Source organism: Peromyscus eremicus, chromosome 1 (genome assembly GCF_949786415.1).
Source record: "Peromyscus eremicus chromosome 1, PerEre_H2_v1, whole genome shotgun sequence".
Classification (NCBI taxonomy): Eukaryota; Metazoa; Chordata; class Mammalia; order Rodentia; family Cricetidae; genus Peromyscus; species Peromyscus eremicus.
In genome coordinates, this window is record NC_081416.1 from 186,278,822 (window position 1) to 186,297,304 (window position 18,483).

General features: G+C 40.5%; 1 protein-coding gene and 1 long non-coding RNA gene across 3 annotated transcripts in view; one reads left to right on the forward strand and one right to left on the reverse strand.

Moving 5' to 3' along the window:
• LOC131894101 (uncharacterized) overlaps positions 1 to 16,668 on the forward strand; it is a 28,023-nt gene extending 11,355 nt beyond the window's left edge. For both annotated transcript variants that reach the window (XR_009374844.1, XR_009374843.1), the window contains exon 3: positions 16,594 to 16,668. This is a non-coding gene — a long non-coding RNA (uncharacterized LOC131894101). The remainder of the gene's footprint in view (positions 1 to 16,593) is intronic.
• LOC131894094 (upstream stimulatory factor 1-like) lies at positions 3,959 to 5,627 on the reverse strand. Its single transcript, XM_059244260.1, is given in 2 exon segments — positions 3,959 to 5,294; positions 5,297 to 5,627. Coding segments are annotated over 2 exon segments (900 nt in total). The 5' UTR covers positions 5,433 to 5,627; the 3' UTR covers positions 3,959 to 4,530.
• Positions 16,669 to 18,483: the final 1,815 nt, after the last annotated feature.

Sequence of the window (18,483 nt, forward strand, 5' to 3'; positions counted from 1 at the left end):
ACGAGCTTGGGTCAGCTGTCACTGTGGGTTTCCCCATCATGATCTTGACCCCACTTGATCATAGAATCCCTCCTTCCTTTCTTCAGCTGTACTCTTGGAGCTCAGCCCAATGCTTGGCTGTGGATCTGTGCATCTGCTTCCATCAGTTACTGGATGAAAGTTCTATGATGACAATTAGGGTAGTCACTAATCTGATTACAATAGATGGCCAGGTCAGGCACCCTCTCCATTATTGCTAGGAGTCTTACCTTGGTTTATCCTTGTGGATTCCTGGATGTTTCCATGGCATCAGATTTCTCCTTAACCCTATAATGGCCACCTCTATCAAGATATCTCTTTCATTGCTCTCCCTCTCCATTCCTATACCAACTTAGTCATCCCAGTCCCTTATGTTCCCACCCCCATCCACTTCCCTCTATCCCTACCCCACCCCCAGCTGTGCCAGTAGATCTCATCTATTGCCCCTTCTCAGGGTGATCCATGCATCCCTCTTAGGGTCCTCCTTGTTACCTAGCTTCTTTGGGGGTAGTGGATTGTAGGCCGGTCATCGTTTGCTTGGCATCTAATATCCACATATGACTGTATACATCTCCCAGGAATCCACAAGGATGACTGATTTCCAAAGTGTCTGTACAAATTTGCACTCTCACCAGCAGTGGGGGAGTGTTACCCTTACTCCACATCCTCGCCAACATAGGCTGTCATTAGTGTGTTTGATCTTAGCCATTTACACCTTAGCCAGGTGTAAAATGGTATCTCAGAATTGTTTTGATTTGTATTTCCTTGATAGCTAAGGATGTTGAAAAATTCTTTAAGTGTATCTTGGCTACTTGAGATTGTTCTGTTGAGAATTCTCTGTTTAAATCTGTACCCCATTTTTCAAATTGTATTATTTGGTATTTTGATATCTAGCTTCTAGAGTTCTTTATCTGTTTTGGAGACTAGCCCTCTGTCAGATGTGGGGTTGGTGAAGATCTTTTCCCATTCTGTAGGCTGCAATTTTGTCTTATTAAAAGTGTCCTTTGCCTCACTGAAGCTTCTCAGTTTCAGGAGGTCCCATTTATAGTCAATATCAGTGTCTGTGCTGCTGGTGTTATATTCAGGAAGTAGTCTCCTGTGCCAATGCATTCAAGGCTACTTCCCACTTTCTCTTCTACCATGTTCAGTGTAAGTGGATTTATGTTGAGGCACTGGATCCACTTAGACTTGAGTTTTGTTTGTGCAGGGCTATAGCTTTGGATCTATTTATATTAATCTAACATTCTGCCATCCAGTTATGCCAGCACCATTTGTTGAAGATGCTTTTTTTTTCTTTGTATTTTTTTTGGCTTCTTTGTCAAAAATCAGGTGTTCATAGGTGTGTGAATTTATTTCAGGGTCTTTGATTCAATTCCATTGATCCTCCTGTCTGTGTTTATGCCAATACCATGTGGTTTCTGTTACTATAGTTGTGTAATAGAGCTTGAAATCAGGGATGGTGATACCTACGGAAGTTCTTTTTTTTATTTTCCAGGATTGTTTTTGCTATCCTGTTTTTTTTTGTTTTTCCTTATGAAATTGAGTATTCTTCTTCTGAGGTGTGTGAAGAATTGTGTTGGGATTTTGATGAGGATTACATTGAATCTGTAGATTGCTCTTGGTAAGAAGCCTATTTGATCATGGTGGATAATTGTTTTTATGTGTTCTCGGATTTGGTTTGCCAGTATTTTATTGAGTATTTTTGCATCAGTGTTCATGAGGGAGATTGATCTCTAATTCTCTTTCTTAGTTGCATCTTTGTGTGGTTGGGTGTCAGGGTAACTGTAGTCTTGTAAAAAGAGTTTGACAGTGTTCCTTCTGTTTCTGTTGTGTGGGACAATTTGAGGAGTATTGGTATTATCTCCTCTTTGAAATTCTGGTAGAATTTTGCACTAAAACCTTCTGGCCCTGGACCTTTTGTGGTTGGGAGACTTTTAATGACTGTTTCTATTTCCATAGGGGTTATGGGTTTGTTTAAATTGTTTATCTGGTCTTGATTTAACTTTGGTATGTGTTACCTATCTAGCAAGTTTTCTATTTCTTTTAGATTTTCCAATTATGTGGAGTGAAGTATGATTCTAGGATTTCCTCAGTATCTATTGTTATGTCCCCCTTCTCGCTTCTGATTTTGTTAATTTGGATATTCTCCTCTCCCTTTTGGTTACTTTGGATACCAGTTTGTCTATGTTGTTGATTTTCTCAAAGCCAGCTCTATGTTTCATTGATTATTTTTTGTTTTGTTTTTGTTTTTTCAAGACTGGATTTCTCTGTGTAGCTTTGCGCATTTCCTGGAACTCACTCTGTAGCCTAAGCTGGCCTTGAAGTCACAGAGATCCGCCTGCCTCTGCTTTCCGAGTGCTGGGATTAAAGGCGTGCTCCACCATCGCCCAGGTCATTGATTCTTTGTATTGTTCTCTTTGTTATTGATTTCATTTCTCAGTTTATTTCCTGTCATCTACTGCTGGGTGATACTTTTACTTTCTGTTCTAGAGCTTCCAGGTTCGCTGTTAAGTCACTAGTGTGAGATGTCTCCAAATTCTTTATGTAGGCACTTAATGCTATGAACTTTTATCTTTGCAGTTTTCATAGAGTCCCATAAGATTTGAGTATGTTGTGCCTTTATTTTCATTGAATTGTAGAAAGTCTTTCATTTCTTTATTTTTTCCTTGACCCAGTGGTGATTAAGTTCAGGGTTGTTCAGTGTCTATGCATTTTTTGGCTTTTTGTAATTTGTGTTGTTGTTGAATTCTAACTTTAAACCATGGTGATCCAATAAAATACAGGGGGTTATTCCAGTTTTTTTGTATGTATTGAGATTTGCTTTGTGACTGAGTATGTGGTCAGTTTTAGAGAAGGTTCCATGAGGTGCTGAGAAGAAGGTATATCCTTTTGTGTGGGTAGAATGTTCTATAGATGTCTGTTAGTCCATTTGGGTCATAACATTTGTTAGTTCTCTTATTTCTCTGTTAAGTTTCTGTCTAGCAGACCTGTCCATTGGTGAGAGTGGGGTGTTGATGTCTCCCACTACTAGTGTATGGTGTTTGATGTGTGATTTAAGCTTTAGAAAGTTTTTTAGAAATGTGGGTGCCCTTGTATTTGGGGCATAAATGTTCATAATTGAGACTTCATCTTGATGGGTTTTTCCTGTGATGAATATAAAATGCCCTTCTCCATCTCTTTTGATTAATTTTAGTTTGAAGTCTATTTTGTTAGATATTAGGATAACTACACCAGCTTGTTTTTTAGGTTCATATGGTTGGAAAAATCTTTTCCCAACCCTTTACTCTGAGGTAATGCCTGTCTTTAAAGTTAAAGTTAAGTGTTTAAAGGTGTGTTTATTGTATGCAGCAGAAGGGTGGATCCTCTTTTCATACCCATTCTGTTAGCTAGTGTCTTTTTATACACAAATTGAGTCCATTGATACTAAGAGATATTGATGGCCAGTGGTTAATTCCTTTATTTTTTGCTTTTTTTGTTGTTGTTGGTTGTGTGTATTTGTTTCCCTTCTTTGTGTTTTGCTGATGTGAGAATATCTATTGCTTGTGTTTTCATGGATGCATAAAACTTCCTTGGGTTGTTTGGAGTTTGGAGTTTTTCTTCTAGTACTTTCTGTAGGGCTAGATTTGTGCTTAGGTATTGTTTAAATATGGTTTTGTCATGGAATATCTTGTTTTCTCTGTCTATGGCGTATAGTAGTCTGGGCTGGCATCTGTGGTCTCTTAATGTCTGCATAATGTCTGTCCAGAACCTTCTGGATTTCAGAGTCTCCATTGAGAAATCGGGTGTAATTCTGACAGTACTGCCTTTATATATTAGTTGGCCCTTTTCCTTTGCTGTTTTTTAATATTCTTTCTTTTTTTTTTTTTTTTTTTTTTTTTTTTTTTGTGGCTCTAAACAATTTTATCTTTAAAAAAAAAAAAGAAAAGAAAAGAAAAAGAAAAGAAATAAAAAGAACCCTCCCCAGAAGGGGAAGGCTCTCAGTGAGCCCCTGCCTACGTTTCTCCCTGGCTTCAGAGACTTCTGCAGAGGCCCAGCTGCTCACTGGCCCCTCTACTATCCATGGGCTAGCAGCCACCTAGCCTCCTTGCCCTCTTGAATCAGCCTGCTCCCCAGAGTAACTTAACTTCTGCTCCAGGAAAGGAAGAGCCAGTGGAAGTGCTGGACCCAGAGAGTGTGCACAGACCCTCTGCTGGGCACTCTAAGCAAGCACAAGGCAAGCCCAGATTCGGTGTGTCCAGTGTCCACGAATACAGCACATGCAGTGTGCAAAAGGAACACAAGGACCCGGGGACTACACGGGGGAGCGGGCAAGGAGGTCAGTACAGGTCCACTTTGTGTTTCACACCACTCACTGCAGACTGACACACCACAGGGCCTCAGTTCAAAGCCACGCTTGCCAAACTGCCCCGGTCCCATGCCAGACGTGGGCAGTGAAGGAAAGGGGCATGAGATTAGCCTGTTGCTCCCGGGCTATCTGCAGTTCTAGGGCCCAAAGCCCCCGAATCCCCACAGTTAGTTGCTGTCATTCTTGATGACGACCTCTAATCCATGGTGCCGTAACTGAGCTCGCAGTAGCAGGTTCTTGTTTTTAAGATCTTCCACCTGTTGTCGAAGCACATCATTGTCTAGCTGCAGCTGATCTAACCCCTGCAGTTCTTCAGACAATCGGTGGTTGCTCTGCCGCAGCTCCTGGATATAATCACAGGCTTTGGAGAGGATTCCACCTTTACTCTGGCCAGACTTGGTGCTCTCCATTGAGCAGTCTGGGATGATTTTGGACAGCTGCACAATCCAGTTGTTGATCTTGTCCCGGCGGCGCCGCTCCACTTCATTATGTTGAGCCCGGCGTTTCTCATCTCGAGTTGTCCTGGGAGCCTCTGACTTCGGGGAATAAGGGTGGGTCCTGGGGGCAATGGAACGCTGGCTCCCTCCCTGCAATACTTCTTGTGGTGACATCATCACAAAGAACTGACCGGTACTGGGAGGGGTGGCCTGCCCCAGTAGTGCCTCTGAGCCCTGGGTGGTAACAACAGCAGTTGTACTTCCAGACGTGGTACCCCCCGACCCATCTCCCACTGCGGTGCTGGGAAAGTAAGTATAATGTGTTTCAGCGGCTGCTCCCTCTGTGTCAGCTGCATCGTCACTGGTGAAAGCACCCTGGATCACTGCCTGGGTCATAGACTGAGTGGCAGGGTAGCCACTGATGGCGCCAGTGCCCTCTGTCTGGCCATCCAGCTGCCCCTCAGACACCTGGATCACCCTGTACATCACTTGACGTTGGGGTCGGGGAAAGTAGCAGCTGACTGGATGCTGGCAATAGCTACACTAGTTGGGTCCTCTCCAGTGGCCACTGCACCTTCCTGGATCTGCACTGTCCCCTCTTCGGCTTCAGCTGTCTTCTGCTGCCCCTTCATCTCTCTGTGAGGGGGCTCATCCGAGGAACTGGTCTTTTTTTTGAAGTCTTCGTATCTCCTGACTCAAAGGCCTGAGTGCTAAATCCGACCCAGGCCGCTTTGGTCGCCAATTTCCCCCGGCAGCGTTCTCCCTCTTTGGATCTAGGTCTCGCCATAGACAGCTGCTCATGCGCAATCGCAGCCTGCGGCCATATTGGTGAGGGGCGGAAGTGTTTCTTAATATTCTTTCATTATTTTGTATGTTTAGTGTTTTGATTATTATGTGGCGAGAGGACTTTTTTGGTCCAGACTCTTTGTTATTATGTAAGCTTCATGTACCTTCATAGGTATGTCCTGCTTTAGGTTGTGAAAGTTTTCTGATATGATTTTATAGAATATATTTTCTGAGCCTTTGAGCTGGAATTCTCCTTTTTCTTCCATTGCTGTGATTCTTAGGTTTGGTCTTTTCATGGTGACCTAGATTTCCTGGGTGTTTTTTGTTAAGAATTTGTTGGATTTAAATCTATTTCATCTTTCGTATCTTCAACACCTGGGAGTCTCTCTTCCACTTCTTGTATTTTATTGGTTATGCTTGCATCTGTAGTTCCTGTTCTTTTACCCTAACTTTCCAGTTCCAGTATTCCTTCAGTTTGTGATTTCTCTATTGCCACTATTTCAATTTTCAAGTCTTGAACTGTTTCTTTCACCTGTTTGTTTGTTTTGTTTTGTTGTATTTCTGTAAGGGATTTGTTGATTCCTTCCATTTTTTTTGTCTTTTCCTTTATTTCTTTAAGGGAAGTTTTCATTTCCTCTCTAAAGGACTCTATGATATTCTTAAAGTTATTCTTAAGGTTGTTTTCTTCTGCTTCATATGCATTGGGTTGTTCAGGTTTTGCTACTGTAGGACCATTAGGTTCTGTTGGTGCCATATTGCTCTTTATATTGTTGAATGTATTCTTACTCTGCTGTTTACTCATCTGGATTGGGATAATTATAGGTACAGGTGTTGATTCTTGTGATGATGTCTTAGTTGGATGGGCCTTTTGTTCCTTTATTATCTGTTTCCTTTGTTGTCTTTTGGCCTGAATGGCCAAGGGTTCTAATGATTGGCTGGTTGTTAGGTTGAGTAGTGTTGTCTTAGCTGAGGTTCATGGGTGCCTAGATCCAGTGTATTGTCCAGTTTTTCTGGCTATTGTAGTTCTGTTCTTCTTCTTCTTCTTTTTTTTTTTTTCAAAATCTATTTATTTATTTATAGCCAAATGCCATTTATTGAAGAAGGGAGGAGGTTTTTTTTTTTTTTTTTTAAAGATTTATTTATTATGTATACAGAAGAGGGCACCAGATCTCATTACAGATGGTTGTGAGCCACCATGTGGTTGCAGGGAATTGAACTCAGGACCTCTGGAAGAGCAGTCAGTGCTCTTAACCTCTGAGCCATCTCTCCAGCCCGGGAGGAGGTCTTAAATATAGGCTTACCGCACAATGGGAGAACCCCGGAGGGTAGAAGTTGGCTACAGATGTTTTACAATCTTGCATCTAAGCTGTTAACGCCCAATATGCAGGATACACAAACAAGGAACTTCCCTTAAGTATTCAGGAGGGTGAAACCTGGCAGGGAATTTGCATAGGGAGGATATCAAGGTCAAGGTCAGCAAGCAAGGCAACAGTTACCCAGTACAGGGGCCAGGACCCTACAGGTCCCCCTTTTACTAAAAAATGAGCTTCTGACTTAGGTTGCGTGGGACATCAGCAGGTCACCTTACCCGTCATGGAGACACCTGCCCAGGCCACACAGGTGCTCTGTCTTAGGTTGGTGAGCGCCCCCCAGGTAATACCCATCTCTGAATGCTCATTATCATACAGGCTCAATCATGTGTGAGCTGCAGAGTTAACTGCTGCCAAAGTTCTCAAAGTGGCACTGGGCTTGCAATCTGTGTGTTTGACACAGAAAAGACCAACAGAAATCCTAACCCACCCATAGCCAGTAGGCTAAAGGCAACTGAGCCATTCCCTTCCTTAACGAGCCTTACTGCAAATTGGAGTCCTTGTAAGATGGCATCCCAAAAGCAAATGGAACTTGAGTTTATAAATTTATAATTTTCAAAGCCAATCAAAATGTATATAACTATTGAATTAAATTTATCATGCCCAATAGAATGAAAGATTAACTAATTGTGGTAGCTACTTTTGCTGTCAGGGTCTCCACTGTGCTAGCTGTAGTAAACAATTATGAAATGGTAATCCCAGAAACAGTAGCAGCGGTGGCTGCCACTGCTATAACAGCAACAATGGCAGCAGCAATGTCAAATTCTCTTCTGGAGCATGTGGACATCCACTGGCATGGATACAACTCCAGGAACACGAACCGCCAAGGCCCGTTTTTCTTGATCCCAGCACGACTCAAGCTGGCAGCTCTGCAAAAGAACAACTTAGAACCATAAAGAAAAAACAGGCAGCTCATAAGGAGCATAACTAATGGTCTTATAATGGCTACATTCAGGCTCATAAATTTTAAGGTATCTTCAAAGGGGAGCTAAATGAATTTCAGGAGGCCAGTAAATGTTGCACAGAGCCACTCCTGAAAAGTGGGTACTACACCAGCTTGAAGAGGATTTTGAAAATGAAAAGGCTTAGTTGGCATGCTACTGTTAACAAATGGAGGTCAGTGACCTTCAGGATTATCCTTAATCTCCAAGATGTCTGGGTGACACGTTCTCAAACATACTTGAAAAAGCAGTTACCATACATTACCTTCTAGAGAATCCAACCTCATGGCTACAGTTCCTAGGCTTACATTAATGCTTGCCAAAGCTGGCCATATTGGGCTCGCAATCCCCATTGGCATCAGAAGGTGAGAGTTTTTCACAAAGGCCCAATAGGTCTCTCCCATATTGGGCTTCAGCAGTAGCCACAGGGTGCACACAGTGCTCAGGAATCCAAAGAGGAACCTCACTGTCCTGAGGAAAGACATAAACAGAACCCCGGGCCCACACCAACACCAGATCGGGTCTCCTCCAAGTGCCAGTAGAAAGATCCTTCCATCGCTCCAGAGGGTGATTTGCAACAGGAGCCCTCCAGTGCTTATCTGCATCGGATACTCCAGCAGAATCCACTGATAAAAATTTAAAATATATAAAACAAGGGAAAGAATAGAATGTGGAGAGGAATGATGAGTCCCTAGTTCTCCCTTTTTCTACTTTAGTAAAATATGTTTGTTTGGTTTTTTTTAATAGTTCAAATTTGTCTTTTATTTTTTATCTTTTAATTAATTATTTTTTCTATAATCAGCTTGATACAGTATAAATTCTTATCTTAATAGTGAAATGTTTCATTGAGGCTTGCTCAGTAATTGAGTAAAACCAAAACTTATTATAAGGCACAGTCATCCTAGAGTCCCACATGCTATATATATAGCCTCCATGCTTCTGTGGGTTGCAGTCTGATTGGCTCTGTTCTTCTAATTGGTTTGTGTTTTGCCTGTGCCTATGGAGTCTGTTCTTCCATCTGGTGTAAGTTTACCTGTGCCTGTTCTTCCAGCTGGTGTGGGTGGTGCTTGTTCCTATAGGGTCTGTTGATGTTGGTGGAGAAGGCTGTTCACAGGGCGGTTGCTGGGTTAGGTGGGATTGGGCAGCACAGTGGGTCTGTTCTTCCAACCAGTATAGGTAGAACTTGTGCCTCTAGGTGCTACTGATGTTTTGAGGGATGATTGACCATGGAAGGATGATTGGGTCGATAGGTTTGGGTGGCAGCATGGGTCTTGTAGAGTCCAATGAGTGGTGGTCAGTTGGTGGAATGGCCATAATATTCTTTCCTGCTGGCCCGCTGTAAACTAATTTTTATTATTATTACTGTTCAGTTTTAATCAAATAGAAGCAATAACAAATAGTATAAAACAAAAATTCTACCCCCAAATAGACATTGATATCTCCTCTTAAATTCTATTTATATAATTTGTAATTATTAAGTATTGATATTTAATGATTTTATTGGTTTATTCACTCACCATTACTCCTTGTTACCATCTGTCCTATCCCTGGGTATATATTGTTTTCTTCCCAGTTGTCCTCATATTTCATGTATGGTTTGGGCCAAGTATCCAGGCTGGAATGTGTCCATAAATCCAACTGGCATGTCATACGGCTAGAGAGTTTTTCACATGTCACCACCCCATCCTCCAGCTCTTAAAATCTTTCACCTCTTCTTCTGCAATGTTCTCTGCAAATTAGATGTGAGAAAATGAAAATTCCATTATAGCCTGTGCAGTAAGCATTTAGTTGTTCTCAGTATTTGCTGAGTTATGAGTCTCTGAAATAACTGTTGTCCATTGAAAACAAAGTTTCTTAGACAAGGAGGAGGCAAGGAAACAAAACAACACCGAGGTATGGTATTTTCAGAACCAGTAAAAGGCAGATTGAATATTTGTACATGTAGCAGAATGTCAGTGGTGTATTCCCTCCTAGGGCCTGTGACCTTCACCATCACTGGCTTTTGGCCAGGTTTCTAGTATCATCCATGTATTTCTTTCTGTGGAGCCAGCTTCAGATGAAACCAGAAGGCCTTCTGTTACCCACAAAATAGTCTTGCCACTATGACACCATATATTCCTTGCCTGGCAGGTTGGTATTGTAGCACACTGGATCCAAATCTAGTTATGGCCATTGATGTCTGTCCCCTGTCCTAGCCTCCATAGCAGTTTTTGACACTATAAATGCTACCACTGGGGAGTCTAAGATAGTTTTTAGACCCTGTGAGAGTAATGCTGACTTCTCAGCTTCTTCTTGTTGGTATGTAAAAAAAAAAGTGATGTTGTATGTGTGTTATATAGCATATGAAGATGTATGGACATGAGCATATCACATTCTTCAGAGCTTTAATAAGAGCAGATATTATACTTCGCCACAGGCCTGTCATAGATCTCTTGACATGATCATATTTCTTCTCTCACTGAGTCTACATAGTTGGTGTCTTACATAGATTAACTTATGTGTTGAAACAGTGTTGCGTTCTTGGCATTATATCATCTTGCATTCAATTTCCATGTAATTTAGAGACAATTTCTGTGTGTATGTTGATCCTAGAATCTGGTCTGTGGTTTTTCTTTGAATATGTTTGTTTGGATTCATCTGCTTCGTGTGTGGAGGGAAAGCTAGCTTTGTATGATGACTTTTTACCATTCCTTTTCTTTATGTTTTTTTTTCCTCACTAACAAGAGTTTTATTAAGATAAGGGAGAGAGACAGATGTGTGAAAGCCTATGGAAAGACACATGAGTAAATTCTTCTTTATGTTTTATGTGATATTCTCCTTGTATAGTTGAAGTTTTCCTGTGTCCCACCCAGTTCGCAGTCGCTCAGACCCAAGTAAACACACAGAGGTTTATATTAATTAAAACTGCCTAGCCATTAGCTCAGTCCTACCACTCACCAACTCTTACATTTAAACTCAGCCCATTTCAGTAATCTATATGTTGCCACACGTTCCGTAGCTTTCCTGTGTGCCATTACATGCTGCTTCCTGGACGGTGGGCTGGCATCTCCTGAGTCAGCCTTCCAGCCTTCCTACAATTCTCCTTGTTTGCTTATCCCACCTATACTTCCTGCCTGGCTACTGGCCAGTCAGCATTTTATTTATCAACCAATCAGAGCAACACACATTCACAGCATACTGAACATCCCACAGCATCCTTGTGATATTATTATAAGGTTTTTCTAAAGGAAAGGAGAATTCTGTTCTGAATCTGTCCAGTCCTCAGATACTGTTAAGGAAACTTCTTTCTTCAGTCTCAGCACTGTTTAATGCCTTTCTAGCATTATACCTTAGCAGTTTGAAGTTCTCATTTGTTTCTAGGAGTTTGTTCTTTCTTCTTCAATTGTATTTTTTTGTGTATGACTTTCTGCAATACTCCATAGGGTAACTCTGATGTTATTGAGATACACTGCAATATCTTTTTTTAAAAACTCCAGTTCTGTTACTTGGGGATTCATTCTTTCAGTTTGAATTTGGTGAAACATGTTTCATCCATCCTTTTGTCAATTCACAGAAACAACTTTGTTTCCTTGACTCATTGTATTTTTGTCTAGTCTGTCTTTCATTAAATTCTATACAATCTTTTAAATATCTTTCTGTATACCATTTCTGATTGACTTATGCTTGTAAGCCCTCAGCCACATTGTAATGGACCAATATCTTTCACAAACACTGTCTAGTGCTCCCTAAACTTCTCATTGTATCTTTGTCACCCCTCTTCCATGTCACTGCTTTTCATGAGCTGTCATTCACTCTGACACTCTACTAGAGTGTCCTCAGGTCTCCATGAATTCAGTCTCACTCTTCATTGAAGTCTCTACAGTAGTTCTCACCATTGAAAATCCAACATGTCAATTGTGGCCATTGAACTGTACCGAGGCCACACTGTAGTAACAGAACAAGGCTTTAGTAAAATCTACATCCATAGGGGAAGGGAGGCAGGGTTGCAAAACAAACTCCATCCAAAGGAGCTTTTACATACTCCAAGTTCAAGCTGAGAGGCAGGAGAAAAGTCTCATTTATGGCATAGATAAGCCATGAGACTTCAGGTTGGAGCCGAGAGACAGTGGGACATGTTGCAGAGGCTTAAGGAAGCTGTGCAGCCCAGCAGACCTTCCCTTGGTGGAGGAGGCAAGGAAACAAGGAGGTTGGTTCCAGTAGAGGGAGAGGAGCAAGGATCTTAATAACTCGAGGTTTTTCCACATGGTGGGGCTCCAGAAGGTGTAGCAGGCTCCAGGAGACAGAGATGATAATTACTGAGGAGGCGAGGAGAGAGGAATGGCTAGATCAGAAGGAGGGAATAGGCACTTGATAAGGCACACTCTAGAATTTGGAACCAAATATGATGGGTAGTTGAAGCCAGCAGAAACAGATAATTTGTACACATCTTAAGAGAGTCAAATCAGCAGCTTGAGTCACTTTGAAAGGTTGAGACATTGCATGGTTGAAAGTAAATATGGTAACTTCTACCAATGCTACTTGAAGACAAGAGAACTCTGGAAGGGAGTGGTGTTTGGAGACTTTTTTAAAAAAAGATTTGTTTATTTATTTATTATGTATACAGGAGAGGGTGTCAGATCTCATTACAGATGGTTGTGAGCCACCATGTGGTTGCTGGGAATTGAACTCAGGACCTCTGGAAGAGCAGTCAGTGCTCTTAACCTCTGAGCCATCTCTCCAGCCTGTTTGGACACTTTTGTATGTTAAAAGTTTGGGACAGGGAGTGTAGAGAAAAGACAGGTGACCAAAGGTTAACTTCTTTGATTTGTGTAAAAGCAGTTAAGCTGCCACCAGTGGTACATTCTTGTATATGAATGTGTGGAGGTGTAGTTTTATACCATATTAAACAAATGTTGTCTTAAACCCTATCTGTAGGTTCCAATAGTCCAGCTCTCAGTCCCTATCCAGAGTTCCTCAGAGAAAAACCATTGAGAGATCTAAGGATAAGGCAAGGAATACATTATATTATATTACATTCTTAAGTGTTACTAATAGTGTACGCTAATTTTCTGTGGTCAGTAAAAAAACAGAAAATGGCAAAAACTAAGGGAGCACAACTTTCATATGGTGGCTCCAGAGAAGCAGCTTCCTGCAAAAGCAGGTACAGTGAGTAAACATGGCAACCTTCATAAGTAAAGCAGAAGCAAGCAGCACTTATCTGTTTCAGCAGTTTCACCAAAAGCTGGTTGCATAACAAAGGGAATATTTCAGATTTAAGAATACATTTTCTGCCCTACAGTAGTCTCAGAACCTAGGGAGTGGACCTAGTAACTTTTTGTTCAAGGCTGAGAGACCTGGCATTTATTTCATAACTCTGGCAGGCTGTTGAGCCTTTTTCCATGTTAAATCCCTTCAAGACTGTGTTAGATAATTAGCTAGTTAATTATCTGTTATTCCCAAAAAATCTAGGATTGAAGATAAACAGTAATCTGAGCATAGATCTTGCATCAAAAGCAGGTGTTAAAGTTGTAAATAAAGCATTAATTGCTATTTCAGTCAGAGCCAGGAAGGTGTTGACATGCTGATAATGGCAGAGCTGGCTGAGGAAGCTTAGGGAAAGTTAAGTCTATATTGATCTCTTGAAGAATTAAGATTTCTGCAACAGCCAGACACCTGCAACCCTAATTCACCATGAATCTTTTGAAGGACTTAATGTAACAAGGCTAGACATCTGCAATTCCACTCATGATTAAAACCTGTGAAAGTTCCTCCTGTGCTCTCTCCCCAAGGACATTCTGTCTGGCCAAACTGCCCTGTCAGTAAGGCTATTGATAGAGAACAGGCTTCAAAGTTTGTCATTGTAATGTGGACCTAAGACTGGACTTTGAGAGCTTGTTTTATTTACCAGAACAACAGTGTGGGGAGAAGTCATCCTTCTATTAGTACACAGGAATAACAGTTCCCAGAAAAGGAGGAATACACTGCCAAGGATTGTGGGGCAAGTCACAAACTGTTTTAAAGTGGAACCATGGGAATGACAGAAGAGAATCACAGATAGACTCAGCCAGTTATTTATAGGCAGTATTTCCCATGAGCCCTGCCTGTGGACTTAATCTCCGTTAGATATGAATTTCTCTTGTGGGTAACCTTATAAGTATAAGCTGTCATTACTGCATATCTTTGCAGACTCTGTCACCTAAGCTGGTAAGCTTAAAAAGTTTGAAAACCCAGAGATAAATTCTGCACCCTGGCCATCAGAGCAGTCCTAGCAAGCAGCATTAGTGCTGGAGTCTTGCTGCTAACAGTGGCAGAGAATGCAAAAACAAAACCAATAAACACAGAACACAGGACCCTTGCACACTGAAAGATCAGTCAGAAATAAAACATGCCATCATTATACATTCAACTTTCCTGACCAATTTCCATCTCAGCTCCCATGTATATAAGGAAACATACAGATACACCATAAAACAGAATCAAAACTTTCCAAACAAGCAGAATCAGGCAGGCTGGCTACATCTCGCCTTTTCCCCTGGATGGATGTGAAAGGGTTTTGTAATTAGACGAGAGGGGAATAATGTTTGGTTCATGGAGGGGTTTTAGGTGTCCCATATGCTGGAATCCAACTTAGAAATCAGTAAAGAGGTATGTCAGGCTGTGTGGTTTGGAGAAGGAGGAGGATGTCCAGTGAGCCTGGGGTCAAGCAGATGAAAGGAAACAAAAGAAATACAGGTTCCTACCTTAGCTAGCAGGTTCCTTCCCAACAAGAGCATAGGGCAGGTTGTTACCACTAGCAAGGAGTGGGTAAGGGGAATACCCCTAAAAATACAGCTAGTAAGGCTGTTCCTCTATTCCAAAAATAGAAAAGGAGAGGTATGTCCCCAAAACTCCATGAGTGCTGAAGGAAGGAGATAGATTGCCCTGATACTGTGGTGACTACCCAAGGTTCCCCCTTGGTGATAGCACTGGTTGGGCTAGTGACCCCAGAACCCCTCAGTCATTTATGGCCAGACTTAAGAGATCAGCTGGAGGGTAATCTAGGATTGGTGTCCTCACACCATGAAGACAGTCATCGGCACAATGTCCCTCTTGATGGCATTATGGCAATGGCCATAATGTTTTATGAGCGTTTGAACAGTCTCAGGTCCAGTGACCCTCCTGACCACATCTGAAGTAGGGACTTTGAAGTTCTTGGGCTTTGGGTGCTTTGGTAGCTGCTATGGGTGACTGAAAGCCCTTAAGTCAGCGTTGGGTATTTTTATTTTCATGCTTTCTCTTTTCTCCCAAGATACACCTTGATGCCCGTTGCTAAGACTTCTACCTGTAGAGTCAGGGGTCTTTTCCCAAGGTTCTTTGACCTTACGTTTGGTTCTAATATCTGGGAAACTTTGGGTGGAAGTAGGTAGTTCCATCAGGGGTCTCACAGTCCAGACTGGTATATTGTAATAGGGCCTTTGTAAGGGGGTCTAAAGTTGAGATTGTTTTCCATGTTTGTCCTGGTTGAACTCCGACTTTTGTTTGTTTGTTTTTTTGTTGTTTGTTTTTTTTGTTGTTGTTTATTTGTTTTAGGAGAAGCTTTGTGGAGACTGGCTAGGAGTCAAGATATAAACTGATCCTTAGCAGGGATGTATCCTGGGGTATTGTAATTCCATTCAGGGTCCTGGTCAAGGACTGTCTTAGCTCTGGTTGGGTGGTGGTATTAGTTTGGAGTCTTTTGCCTGCATGTGCCCTGTCCTGGTTCAGATTTAGCTTGTAATCCTTGGGGTTGGTGGAAAACAAAAAAAGCCCAGGACCATATGGTTTCAGTGCAAAATTCTACCAGAATTTCAAAGAAGCTAATACCAATACTCTTCAAATTCTTACACACAATAGAAACAGAAGGAATATTACCAAACTCTTATTATGAGGCTACAGTTATTCAGATACCCAAACCACACCAAGAAAGAGAATTACAGACCAACCAATCTCCCTCATGACCATTGATGCAACAATACTCAATAATATACTGGCAAACCAAGTCTGAAAACACACCAAAAAAATTATCCACCATGACCAAGTAGGCTTCATCTCATGTAAGGATGGTTCAACATATGAAAATCTGTCAATGTAATACACCATATAAACAAACTGAAAGTAAAAAACCACATGATCATCTCATTAGATGCTGAAAAAGCCTTTGGCAAAATCCAACACCCCTTCATGATAAAGGTCTTGGACAGATTACAGATACAAGGAACATACCTAAACATAATGAAGATAATATACAGTAACCCAACAGCCAATGTCAAACTAAATGGTGAGAAACTCAAAGCATTTCCACTAAAATCAGGAACAAAACAAGGCTGTCCAATTCTCTTCATATTTATTCAATATAGTACTTGAAGTTCTAGCTGGAACAATAAGAGAACAAAAGGAGATCAGGGGGATACAGATTGGAAAGGAAGAAGTCAAAATTTTGCTATTTGCATACAATATAATAGTCTACATAAATGACCCCCAAAAGTTTAGGAGATGATGTTTTTGGGTGCAGTGATTAGGTTCATAGTCATTTTCTTTCTCCACTCTAAATATATCCTGTGCTCTCCTGTCTATAGGAACATTGAAAAGATTTCTGGTATCATTTTAATTTTGAGATCTTTTTTTGGTTTTACATTGTTCAGAAGAGAGTTGTATTAATTTTAGCTTTGTATTTTTGATACCTTGATATGAAATTTCAGCAAGAATTCTAGTTTTTGGTCTGGAGATAGAAACTCAGAGAAGAGCAACGAGAAGAATGAAGACTTCTTGGGTAAATACTTCCCAGGTCAGTGTCATGTTTTGCATTTTTTGAAAGTTGTTCTTGTTATTTAAACCAATTAAGACTTTAATTCTTTATTTCTAGTAATGTTACTAAAGTGTTTGTTTTTTATGATTTATCTTCCCTTTCTTCTCTGGTAATCAAGAATAAGTCTGTAGATCTTGAACATACATAGCACAGCCCTTTCTCCTTATATTTTCATTTCATGTTTTACTTTGAGGACATAAATTTTAATAGACTGAAGACTTGCCATTGTGAAAGAGAATATATTGATGCCCCTATCTATATAGGATGGACTGTGTCCTTTTATATTAATGAGGAAGGAAATTCTCATGTGCTAGGTCAGGTTTCCAGAACTATACTCGTGAATGTGGACATGCAAATGCATGGATGTGATGACATCACTGAGCAATTTATGGAAAAGTAGAATTAGAAGAGTTTTACTGTCTTTATCCCAATAGTAAATATGTCAGCACCCTGGAGAATATTGATGATGGAAGGAATAAGTGGCTTACTTTTTTCATAAAATTGATGAGTCTGTGATCACATGCAAAATGCAGTGTACTAGTTTTTCTCTTTGACATGCATCACACAGTGCTGATGAGTGTGTTGCCACGTGAAATCTATTCATCTGTGAAGTCCTGATAATATTATTAATGCTCAGTTGTAAGTTGTCAATGGACCAGTGATGATTTTCTCTTTTCCTTTTTTTAATTTTCAGAAAGGTATAAGCACCAGAGTGTCCATCTTTGTATTTTATCACGTGGAATATATTACTAAGAATTTTCTGGAGAGAATTGAATTGGTGCTGTGCATAAGCCATCAATTTTGAAGCATAAATAAATGTCCCATTTTTCTCTTCCTTGTTTTTGGAAGTATAAGCCTGCCTATACCCTGATTTTCCTCACCCTGAGGCTATGTATTACATAGGGTGACATTCTGAAGTATTGGGACGATGGGACGGTTTCTATTTCTCTTTTTACAATAATATTTAAGTATATGTGTGTTCTTCATATTTTTATACGCACAGCATGATGCATTATGCACCTGCATCCCTGATTTTGGGACTAAAGCCTTGGCACTGGAATCAGACACTGAAATAAGCTGCCATGTGTGTAGAGAAAATTAAATTATATTTCTCTGCAGGAACTGCAAATGCCTTTACCTCTGAGCCATTTCTCTAACCCCAGGGTTTACATTCCTTGTATATTTGTAAGACAGATGATATAGAACCTTGCATCTTTTAGTTTTTGAGAAATGAAGGCAGAAGAATCAATGACACTTAACTATGTAACCTAAATCCTGTTAGATGCCTGAGCTCCAATATTGAAGAAAAGAGTTGAAATGAAAAGATTTGAGTTTTCAATTGAGCCAATCTCATGAGTAGTAATGTGTTCAAAATTAATGAAGAAGTAGTGTGATTCTTACAAAGCTTAATACATTTGTTTCAATCAGAGAACACATTTCTATTTGTTCTGGATGCATTGTCCCACATTCCATTTTTCTAAACACATTTCTAACTATTTTGTAGTGAAACACCATATAGAATTCATGATATTGTTATCATTCATACTGTTGTCAATTTTTAGAAAAATTCATATAATATTAATTCTGTTTCTGATTTTTCTGTTTACTTAGTGGTTGTGAAAATATTGTCATAAAATAACTGTGCAAGGTTTTTGAGTCTATGTGTTGTTTGGAACATTGGATGTATATGCTGATGTTATACTCCTTTCTGTTTAAAGAAAACACTCTATTTTAATTCATACATGGATTGTGCATTCCATATTCTATATCTTGGTTTTAGAAC